This window comes from Silurus meridionalis, chromosome 16 (genome assembly GCF_014805685.1).
Source record: "Silurus meridionalis isolate SWU-2019-XX chromosome 16, ASM1480568v1, whole genome shotgun sequence".
NCBI classification, from domain to species: Eukaryota; Metazoa; Chordata; class Actinopteri; order Siluriformes; family Siluridae; genus Silurus; species Silurus meridionalis.
This window is the reverse complement of record NC_060899.1, coordinates 15,269,440-15,281,830: the sequence shown is the minus strand read 5'-3', so window position 1 is coordinate 15,281,830 and position 12,391 is coordinate 15,269,440. Positions and strand designations below refer to the sequence as shown.

The 12,391-nt window shown below is 39.3% G+C and overlaps 1 protein-coding gene across 1 annotated transcript; it reads left to right on the top strand.

Moving 5' to 3' along the window:
* Positions 1-5,403: 5,403 nt before the first annotated feature.
* On the top strand, positions 5,404-5,782 carry LOC124399226 (laforin-like). Its single transcript, XM_046870035.1, has one exon. It carries the CDS (start codon positions 5,419-5,421, stop codon positions 5,734-5,736), a length of 318 nt encoding a protein of 105 aa, XP_046725991.1. The 5' UTR covers positions 5,404-5,418; the 3' UTR covers positions 5,737-5,782.
* The last annotated feature ends 6,609 nt before the right edge of the window (positions 5,783-12,391 follow it).

The following is a 12,391-nucleotide window of genomic DNA, read 5'->3' as shown; positions in this document are numbered from 1 at the left end:
TATCCTGCTAAATCATTTTTCGAATACGCGGCACGGATGATATATTTAGAGCAGACCTTTCGCTCACGCCCTCACCCAGGCTGCTTTCAATAGCAGGCTCGGAAAACAGCGTGACCTTTGAATAAATGTGTGGAAATTCTGTCACCATCCATGAAGGCTTATCGAGGAGAAAAAAAATAGGTGAGAAGAAGTGGGTAAATTATTCTGGAGATATCAGAGAGTCAGAGAGGTTTGAAATTCAGAAAACGTCTTGTTCTCGCTTGAGTTCGGTCTCTTCTAAAGGAAAAAAAAGTGAGGAGGTTTAGTTCTGACTGTCGTTTCAAGTTTCTTAGCAGCGTTTTTTTTTTTTTAAACGTCATCCAGGTTTGGTGTGTTTACTTTTTGTCCCGGCGTTCGGAGAGCTCAGGGTGGCTTTATTTTATAGCACTTTTCTTGGAGATACAGTTCCTGAGCTGTACTTCAAACCGCTCAAGGTTCAGTAGGATAGAAGGAGTGAGCTCTTTAAGCCATGTTTCAGGCTTTGAGGAGGACATGGTGTGTGTGTGTGTGTGTGTGTGTGTGTGTGTGTGTGTGTGTTGGTTTTGTGGTTTATGTGGACATTTGACCTGATTACGCATCGACATTATGGGGACATTTGGGATTATGGGGACAGGACAGGTGTCCTCATAATTCCCGCACTGTGGCTATATATATCTATACTAGAGGAGCTGAAATTCAAAATTTCAGTCCATGTCCATTTATACCACAAACACCCGAAACTGACTTAACACAGTGTAACTTTGGAATTTCGTAGTGCGCCCCTGTAGCCCGGAGCCGGTACTGCAATCCGTTCACACATGTGTGAAAATTTGAGCCTTCTGATTGGCTAGCGCTGATTGCCATTTTTCGTTCTGTGATTGGCTGAGACCTACGTCAATTATCCTACGTGTTCCTTTTAAGGGCGGAGTTTCATTAGACTCGGTTTGCCAACACATTGAACAGCCATTATCCAGCCCTTTAAAAGCCAGGTATGATTATAAAGTTCATAAACTTAATGAGTAGACTATTGATATATTCCAAGAGCTCGGTTCCTTGTTGTAAATTAATGTTGTAAGAAATATTTCATTGGAATCTGGAGATTGGGGTGAATTTAGCCTTAAGAATGCATAAATTAAAGCTGGCTAGTTAGCAACATTATCAATGGTTAGTTTTAAAACCTGAGTTGAATAACTAATTACTGATAAATCTTGTACCGAATGCGCACTGTATAAATTTGGGTTTAGTGCGTTTGGCCGAATTAAAATGAAGGGGAAATGTCTGTATGTTAGCATGGATGCTAGCTAATAATAGTCAGTGCTGATAGCCGCTAGCCGCTAGCTGATAGCCGCGCGCGCATCCTCGCGGCTCTTTAAACGCGTTCGCTCCGGCCACAGAGCGCGTGCAGTGTTGTAAGGTGAGCTGCTGGGCATACAGCACCCGGACTGCTTATAAACTACTGAGAACTGCTTTTAATTATTTTATTTATTATAAGGCTGTATGCTATTTAATGTCGCTAGAACATCACTTCCGGTTAGCGCGTGCAGTGTTGTAAGGTGAGCTGTTGTACACACAGCACCCGGACTGCTTATAAACTACTCAGAACTGCTTTTAATTGTTATTATTTTGTTTATTATAAGGCTGTATGCTATTTAATGTCACTAGAACATCACTTCCGGTTAGCGCGTGCGACCGGAAACAGCTGAGTGCGTGCGGCGCGGGAGTTACATGGCTGAGTTTGGAGCGGTGGTGAGGGTCTGAGTGTGAGATAGAGATGATGGTACAGTGTGTAAACACTGCTGTATCACTGTGAGGGTGTAAATAACCCCTGATACTCTTCACTCATAACTCAGTAATACTGTAGTCAGAAGTAAAGCAGAATGAACACATCAGAAGTCTGATATCTTTGAGTGTCAGTGTGATGGAGAGTTTAAATCCCAGCTCTCCTCAGCATTGTCCCATGCTCTATCACTGGACATGTTTTACATAAACACCACTTATATTAACAATTTAAGGTTTTAGTTTAAATAAACACTCATTTCTGTGGGGAAGAACAGCATCATTTTAACATGGCTGAGATGAAGCGCAGAAGAAAAGAACATCCAAAGCAGGAGACGGAGTATTACACATCTGCTGGGAAAGACAAACCTGGAAATATATAAATTCAGATAAAGGTAAGGGTCCATTCACACATGCCATCCTATGTTCCTTTTGACCTAGACTGCTTTCATTAACAGACAGGGCATTAGGATAAAACTGGTGTGAAGTTCACGACTGGATTAATATTTCATTTTTTCTTATTCAGGGTGTGGAGTATTCAGTTCAGTCCCTTTTGATGAGGGAGACCTCTTTAACCTCGCAACAGCAGACACTCTGGCAATCATCGAACACAGTAAACAGGTAATATATATTTTTTTACAGTTGTGAAATTATATTGAGCTCTTATTATATCTTATAAATCTGTATGTAGTGTGTATGCCTGAGACCTGTTTCATTGTATATCAGGGCTTTAGTGATTTACATGTGTTTTGTGTTTATTGGCGTGTGTATGTAACAGACATGGTTTAGCAGTACACTGGGTATATGGGGACGTTGTTGTAATGTGATAGTCAATGTACATAAGCAGCTGTGTGTATAGTGTCTGACAGAAACCTGGTCTCGAGGGACTTCACTTTATAAAGTTATTGTATGAGCACCATTAACTTTATTAAATTAATTTCTCTTAAATTTGCATCTTATAGATGTAGACTTACTGACTATTGTACTTCCTTATCCCTCAGAGGTAAGGGTTTGTTACAGAAGCACCAAATAGCAGATGTGACCTGGGTGATTGTATATCATGAGAACAAAAGTGACCCAAATATTATAGTATAGTTAAGGCAGCAATGTTCTTGCTGGGTGTAAATAATATACCATATATACAGTGTGCTTTGCTAATGTACTGTATATACAGTGCACTTAAAATCACCCCAAAAGCCTGACATAGACCTTATAGAGTATCTGTAAAATGCAATAGTAAAGGAAGTGGCAGATTGTTGTTGCTCTAATAAAAATAAAAGGAATATTTGTTGATTCAATCTTGGTGGAAACTACTGGAATTTTCACAGAAACAGTTTTATGCATAGTCATTTGTAGAACTAGCAGTTCTGCAAAACCTAGTATGTCGGACTAAATACTAAGACCTTGTTTGCGATTGTTAATAATACAATTGCTGGTGATCCAAATGCTTTTTTTAAATATTTCTAAACATACCAATCTGTTTTAAATTAAATGTTTTGTGTAAAACTTAGTTTTATGTATCTTTTGAAATTAATGTCTTGGTTTGATATGGTTGCTAATGCAGTAAAATTAATTGCATTAAAATGTGACTTAAGTATCAAATACATTCTAGGGCTACTTAATGTTTATAACAAATGTGAGAAAGATTTCTTGTTTCTGTTTTTAGAATGTAGCTGAAAACATTAGAGGTTACTGCAGTAGATGAGTTGGAGGCTGCTGATCCAGGAGAAGAGTGAGAAAAGGTAATTTATAAAAATCATATTCTGATTATTTATTCCCAAAATGTTGCAGGTACTTTGCATTGTTTTAGTATGTTTTTATCAGTACGTATTGTCTCTCTTAGTCACTGGGAGAGATTGACTGGATGGGTGAACACTATCTGTGAACCATGTCTTGAGATCAAAATGACTGAGATTTTGTGTGCAGTTTTAGGTGCTGGGGTTAGGATTGAGTTAGTCTGTGTGTATGTAGTGTGTATGGCTGAGACCTGTTTTATGAGAACACTGTGTCTAATAAGGACATGCATAGACCATCATGTAAGAGTCCTCTACCAAAGGAGTATTAGTGTGTCCGTGTGTTTGACAAATACATGGTATATCAGGGCTTTAGTGATGTACATGTTTAGTGTTTATCTGAGTGTATATGGAACAGACATGGTTTAGCAGTACACTGGGTATATGGGGACGTTGTCAATGTACATAAGCAGCTGTGTGTATAGTGTCTGACAGAAACCTGGTCTCGAGGGACTTCACTTTATAAAGTTATTTTATGAGCACCATTAACTTTATTAAATTAATTTCTCTTAAATTTGCATCTTATAGATGTAGACTTACTGACTATTGTACTTCCTTATCCCTCAGAGGTAAGGGTTTGTTACAGAAGCGCCACATAGCAGATTTGTTGTACCTTGTAGTAATGTGATAGTCAATGTACATCATCAGCTGTGTGTATAGTGTCTGACAGAAACCTGGTCTCGAGGGACTTCACTTTATAAAGTTATTGTATGAGCACCATAAACTTTATTAAATTAATTTCTTTCAAATTTGCATCTTATAGATGTAGACTTACTGACTATTGTACTTCCTTATCCCTCAGAGGTAAGGGTTTGTTACAGAAGCACCACATAGCAGATGTGACCTGGGTGATTGTATATCATGAGAACAAAAGTGACCCAAATAGATTATAGTTAATGCATCATGCGTATTATTATATTGCTGGGTGTCAATTATATGGGTGCAAATTAATAGAGAGCCAAAAGATTATGAAAAGTAAAAAAATATTTATATATTGTTAATTATGTCCAAATGATAGTCCAAATGTGTTAACCTGGTTAAGAAGATGCTACATCAAAGCTAGCACTTATAAATTAGCTTCAGTATGCAGAGGTGGAAAGAGTGATAAAATATTCTACTTAAGTAAAACTATTGTTACTTCAATAAAATTTTACTTGTATTTTACCTCAAAAAAGTACTTTTTTACTTAAGTTATAAACTAGGAAGAAAAAGTCATATTCTGGCTAAAGATACAATAAAAAAAAAAAGCTAAGAACCATTTGTGAATTTGTTTACTGATTTTACAAATTAGCAAATAAAAACATACGACAGTTCAGGACTTGAGTCTAATGTGAAAAAACAGCAAAAAATTTTTCTCCTGGTATAATGTATTTTAGGATAACAAGAGAAATCACAAATGCTGATTCAGATTTCAGACATCGAACAGCTCCAGCATTTTCCGCAGTGACGAATCTAAGCGCTTTGATTGATTGGACACTGCAAGTGTGTGATTGGTTATACAGCAATGCTCCAGTCTGATGCAACATCAGCAGATTTACTTATGACACTTAAATCGTGACACTGGTAGTACAGCTAGCTTAACTGTGCAGTGATTTTGCTCCAAGTAGCCATTAATTTATGTTAACATGTTAAAGGAGGCGGGGCTTATAGTGGTGTTTGAAGGAGAACATTGGATTACTTCAGGATTGGATTTACATTGGGTTACTTAAGCAAGTTTAAGACATTTCATGTACCGATTGGCTCATTTTATTAGAAAAAAAAATATCAAGGTGGCTATTTTGACAAATTCTGAACAAAGTTCAACTCAAAATAAAAAAACAATAAAATGTGAATGTCGCCCCCTGCAGGACGCGTGCGGATGCTGCCCCAGGCCGTGTACCTGCTCTACGGCCTGTTAGAAAATGGTCACAGCGTGTACGTGCACTGTAACGCAGGGGTCGGTCGCTCTACAGCCGCCGTGTGTGGCCTGCTCATGTACGTCCTCGGCTGGAGCCTCAGGAAGGTGCAGTACTACCTTACAGCCAGGAGGGCGGCGGTGTACATCGACGAGGAGGCTCTGGTGCGAGCACAGGACGATTTCCAGCTGAAGTTTGGACGTTTACGGTCCTCGGTTTGCTGCTCGGAGATGCAGAAAGATGGGCAGTGTTAGACTTGAACTTAAGTCAAAATAAAATAAAACGTAATTTTCACTCTCATTTTATCGCATCATCATTTGTTGAATATTTTGAATATTTCGGAGCGATCTGTATTTCCTGTCTTGATACGAATCACGATTTTTGGTCATACCCTCCTTCCTGAAGAAATGGTCATTCTGCAAAATGCCATCCTTCGAGAGTTGTCGCCACACACACACACACACATGGCAGTTATCGTTATTCCGTGGGCCGCCTTTTTCCAAATTTAATATCCTGCTAAATCATTTTTCGAATACGCGGCACGGATGATATATTTAGAGCAGACCTTTCGCTCACGCCCTCACCCAGGCTGCTTTCAATAGCAGGCTCGGAAAACAGCGTGACCTTTGAATAAATGTGTGGAAATTCTGTCACCATCCATGAAGGCTTATCGAGGAGAAAAAAAATAGGTGAGAAGAAGTGGGTAAATTATTCTGGAGATATCAGAGAGTCAGAGAGGTTTGAAATTCAGAAAACGTCTTGTTCTCGCTTGAGTTCGGTCTCTTCTAAAGGAAAAAAGTGAGGAGGTTTAGTTCTGACTGTCGTTTCAAGTTTCTTAGCAGCGTTTTTTTTTTTTTAAACGTCATCCAGGTTTGGTGTGTTTACTTTTTGTCCCGCGGCGTTCCGGAGAGCTCAGGGTGGCTTTATTTTATAGCACTTTTCTTGGAGATACAGTTCCTGAGCTGTACTTCAAACCGCTCAAGGTTCAGTAGGATAGAAGGAGTGAGCTCTTTAAGCCATGTTTCAGGCTTTGAGGAGGACATGGTGTGTGTGTGTGTGTGTGTGTGTGTGTGTGTGTGTGTGTGTGTGTGTGTGTGTGTGTGTGTGTGTGTGTGTCTGTGTCTGTGTGTCTGTGAGTAGATGAGTGGAACGAAGGAACAAGGAAGTGAACGAGAAAAGAGAACACAACCTCTCTCATTTCACGCTCTACAAATTCAGTAAATATGATCATTAAAGAACGACCATTGTATCCAGAGGCTTGCTTGAGGACTCTGGAGGACGTGTGAGGACGTTTGAGGACGTGTCTCGTCCTTGCTCTTATTTCTTTACTTCCTGACAAACATGACGCAATTCTGGTGCCCGGAATTATATAACGCCTGTATATGACCATATTCTTTCCATCGCTTTATAACGGATTCATGTTTCGAGATTTTTATTTAGAACCAAAACCTGATGTTTCTCGAAACCCTGACAGCTCCCTGGTCCTCCTGGTGCTGAAGGGTGCACCCTACAATGTACTGTATATTTGGATGGATGGATGAATAGATGGATTAATGCATGGATGGATCCAGTTCAGTTCCAGGTTCTAACACTACAACATAAAGGTTGAAGGGGGTGAATACTTATGCAAGGCTCTGTATCTATGGAAAAGTCATATCTAGAGCTGACACAAAGTTTAGTTTTCTATAAAAGCACCATTACATTTATTATGTAGAATTATTACAACTTATTCAGGAGTTTTATAGGTCAGATCTGGCAACCCTGGGCACTACAGAACAGAGAACATTTCTAATACAAGCAAAAAACTGAAGAAAAATTTCTGAGGATTTATTTTTCATTCTATCCCCTAAATTGTGTTTGCGATCATTTTTGCACACTTCTTTATGTGATTTTTGGGCGATAAAAAACTCCCACTTTGGTAATGGCCACAATTATGCCTTTAATATTCTTGTAGATCTGAGACGTTTATAAAATGTTTATTAACGTGATACGCAGGATAGTAAAACTGAACATAATCGTTACGACTGCATCGTTTGTTTTTATGGTTTCATACAAAATAATCTGTAGGCATAAATATTTAATAGAAACATGCTTTATGTTTCAAACTGAAATATACAGTTAGAGCAAAAAATCGATGATAATTTAACAAACGGGATAATTTAATGGCACAGTGTAAAATAAGATTTACTTTAACCAAACAAATATACTTATTTAATCTTTATTTTCATTGAAAAATCCACACACGCTTCTCCAAACATTCAGCTGAAATACTTTGCCGTGCCTCCTGTAAAACCCACCAAAGGTGTACTCTGAAGGCCATTCCACGCTAGATATCACTCCAGACGACGTTTCTCTCAATGACGTTTGCAGAGCTCGGACAGACGCTTCGGCTCATCGTATGTTTGTTTGAGGAAGTCGGTTCCAATAAGCTGCAGTCCAGATGGAATTGCTGTGAGTCGAAGTATGGAATGGGAGCCATGTTGGTTCAGGATTTCATTCACTTTCCAGAATAAGTCTTCAAAAAACAAGCCCAGCTTCCACCTCCATGTTTGACTTTGGGGGAGAAGCAAGTCTGCGAACATCATCTCTATTGTTCTCTGTTTTACACAAGTTCCTATGTTAGAGACAAAAATGTCACGTTTGGACTCCACAGAACTTTTTCCCAGTCATTCTCCATCCAATTTCTCTTTTTACCTTTTTTCTAGGTTGTTGCATAAAAACAATAGGAACAAGCATGTGTCTCAAAATCCAGAATAGCGTGTCAATCACCTTCTGAAAACGCGCCGGATCCCCGCAATGGTGTCAAAACGGCGACCTTTGGAGGAGGAGCCAAATCTGGTGAGTAGGGTGAGTGCGGAAGTGAGATCGCGTTTATTCCGACGATCATCATGCACAAGTTGCTGAATAGTTTTCAGAGAATGAGCTCGTCTAAGGTCTTCCAGATCTCTTGTCGCCTTTCAGCGATGTTCTTCAGCTCTTGAAGCGCCTGGACGACTCGTTGCGGCATCACCGTATGTCAAACGTATGTCAAGTCAAATGCCTTTGTAACAGTTTGCCCAGTTTGAATGCGTGTTTCAACATTCTAGTGGTGTACAGAAATAAATATTCGACATCACCGGAGTCTAAACTTATATAATCCACTATAAATTAAGAAACGTGCATGCGGTTTTTCCCGAATATGCGATTGTCACGCTCGTTTCATGTGACAGCTTTTATTTTTTAATTCCATTTCAATTCTTCTGTTGTGGTGAAATTTGTCATAAATCTCAGACGGAGTCTATTAGCCCACAGGCCAGTGAGCCATCCGTCAGCAAGACAAACTGCTGCTCTACTTGTGCTATTGCATCACACTGTCAGATTGCTCTCAGACACACACACACACACACACACACACACACACATTCACACTTACTTCCACCTGCTATTTTCAACATCAAACACAAATGATCTCTCTATTTTGTAGTCATGCTGCTTCTGTTTTATCCCCCCTCTGCGTTTCTTAGCAATGCATCAAAACCCTTAACGTTTCTCCAGGGATTTTTCAACCCTAGGCCAAAAATCCTCTACTCTCCTGAACGATGGAGACGTCTTCTGTCTTCATCGTTCACTTTCCATAACCTGGCACAGGACTGAAGGAAGATTGCAAACCACGCAGTGAGCCCACAGGGATGCTGGCAGGAGCAATTTTTCAGATTGTCTGTCCAAACTCTGCAGAGACACACACAAACACACACACGTATATATATATATATATATATATATATATATATATATATATATATATATATATATATATATATACACTACACTTCACATTTTCCTGGCTTGTGCAAAACTAAACGTGATGAATCACTGTGTATGCGGTGGGAGAATTCAGAATCAGTTTTGCATCAGAAAAGATGGAAGCTGGAGCCAAATATGGATTTGCTCAGGTTCTGATTTTGGATATTGGTGTGCAGAGTCTAGGTCTGGAGTTGGAGATCATTTTTGGGATTCTTGCCCTTTATTTCTGCATTATGATTCAGGTCTCATGCTCTTGTCCCAGTCTTGGTCTGGATATTGGTTTCATGACTCTTAAGTCTTGTTCTAAGAGTCTGAGAGCCCTTCTCCGATTCTGGTTCTCTTTGCTCTGAAGGCTTGGTCTAGTTTTGGGTTTCAAGGTTCAAACACTTTCTCTGGTTCTGTTATTTGGTGCTCAGAGGCTTTATATGTTTTTGGGTCCTACTGTTCAGCAGTTTGTCTGGGCTCTGGTTCTCTGTTCTCCATGTCTTGGACTTTTTGTGGGTTTTATGGCTCAGATGCTTGGTCTGGTTCTAGGCCTTGGTTCTCTGAGTCTTGTCTCTGTACTCTAGAGCATTTGCTTGGGGTTGGATTTTGTGTTATTTTGGGTTTTAGATTCTAAATTGTTTATTTGACTCTTGACTTTGGTTCTCAGAATTCTGGTTTGATTTTTGGACTTATTGTTCAGTATTTTGGTTGGAACCTGCTTCTCTGTAATTGGTCTGAATCTGGGTTACAAAGCCCAAAATCTGGTTCTTAGACCTTTGTTGATCAGTGTGGGTGGGAGTCTGATGCCCACCTTGTTTTTTTCTTCCAGTCTTAGTCTGGATCTGGGTTTAAGGTTCTAAGGTTTTATATGCTGTCTGGGTCTGCATCTAACTCTTTTACATCTTATTTGATATTGTCTTGTTCTGAGTTGTGCTGGCTGCTAAGGATTCTTCTTGGTCTGGTTCTGGGCCTTGGTTCTCAGAGTATCTTCTCTGCACTTTAGAGTTTAGAGCAAGTTCTGGTTATATGCTCCTGGTGTGCATCTACATTTTCAGCATTGATTGGGGTTTGATTTTGTGTTATTTTGTCCTGGACTTCAGATTCTAAAGTTTGTAGCAGAATCTTGACTTTTGATCTCAGAATTCTGGTTTGATTTTTGAACTTATTGTTCAGCATTTTCATTGGATTTGGGTTTCAGGTTATCTGGTTCTGCATCTGACCCTTCTGTATCTAATTTAATAGTATCTTGATCTAGGTTGTGCTGGCTGCAAAGTATTTTTCTTCAAGTCTTGGCCAGGTTGTGGGTTTCATGGCCCAGACTTTTGGTCTGGTTCTGGGCTTTTGGTCCAGAGTCTCTATCTGTGTTCTCAGAATCTAGATCTGGTTCACATTTAGCTTAGCATTTAGCTGGGATTTGATTGTGTGCCCTAATGAGTCTGGATCTTTCATGTCTTTCAATTTTGTTTATGGTCTGATGTACAGTTTCCAGACTCTTGGTCCGGTTGTGGACTTGGTTCTTGCTATCCTAAACAACAGTCTATTTTGGGGCGCTGAGTAAAATAATCGATTCCCTGCTGGTCTACAGCCTTTTTTGAGTTACTGTTGGAATGTAGTGTATAGAAAAACAAATAATTATTGATCAACAATCTTATAATCAAGGAGCTCTTCTGTGACCCGGTGGGGGTTTCTGTTTACTACAGAACTGACACGGGCTGGCTGTGTGTGTGTGTGTGTGTGTGTATGTGTGTGTTTGTGAGTGTGTGTGTGTGTATATGTATGTGTGTTTGCAATTATCACTGGACTGTTTAAATATTGGGTAATAGATTCTGCGTTGTGTCGCGCCAAGTGAATTCATGCAGCAATAAATGTCATACTGGCATATGGCAGGTCTTTACAACAATCCAACAATCAATAACAATTAACAAACAAACATGCAAATCCATCAGCATGTTTTTACCGGTAACTGATTCGCAATGCGATTTTCGCGAGGTGTTTGTTTATATAAAACGCTCTCATATTTGTTCTCTTTTTTGGGCGTTTATTGTTGAACATACATTAAGAAATTTTAAATAATAGAATAAAAGAATCGTTTGCGTTGCAGAAGAAGGACCTTCGAGGTAGCAAGCAGATCATGTGGGGCTCGATGACACCATTCTATCTGGTATACCACCAAATCACTATCCTATTTTAGCTCTGTCACATAGCTTTGGCGATCAATTCATAATGAAAATCTAAGGCTATATCTATAAAGCTATTTTTCTCCGCTTACACTTTGTGATTTTATGTCCTTTGCTCTGACGAATAGCGAACTTTTTCCACCTCTTTTCCCGCTTCGTCTCCAGACGCAGTCGGAATTTGCGCATTATCGTTAAGGGCTTAATGAAGTTCCACTCGAAGCCTGAGAGTCGCACCGCCGCCTGGTTCTTCTCGGGGACTTGGTGAGGCTTTTACACCTGCTCAGGGAGCCATAAAAACAACACTGTTCAAATGAATTTCCTTTCCTTTGCTTTATTTATGACACAGGAGGGGACTTTTAGTTCTTTTTTTAACAGCTTTGTATATTACACCTCTCTCTCTCTCTCTCACTCTCTCTTTCTTTCTTTGTTTGAATGAAAAATTTAAGTTTTTTTGTGTATGGTAACAATATAACCAGAGTTTACCGAATGAAATGTTATCTCATTAAGGGGAAACACTAAACCCACACACACACCTACACACACACACACACACACATAAAGCAGACTCAGCATAAAATTATAATTAGAGTTCCTACAGAGAAGAAAACACTTTTTTGAACAAATGAACCAAAGAAGTTAAACTGGATCTAAATGAGCTTCAAAAGACACACACACACACACACACACACACACACGCACACACTCAAGTTGTCTTTCTTTTCATTAGAGTTAAACTCAATATCCACACAAATATACTTGAGTTTGTTGAAGATGAAGTTATTGTACGCCTGCTAGTTGGCCCCTGGTTGAAGCAACAGGTTTAAACTCATGTATTTTATGCGTTCTTTGACCCTGGAAACACAAATTGTGACCACGGAAATCTGAATGGATAGAAACTCAAACGTAAAATTTCAGAGAAAAGCTATAAAATGAGAAGAAATTGGGAATAATTAAATACATGTTC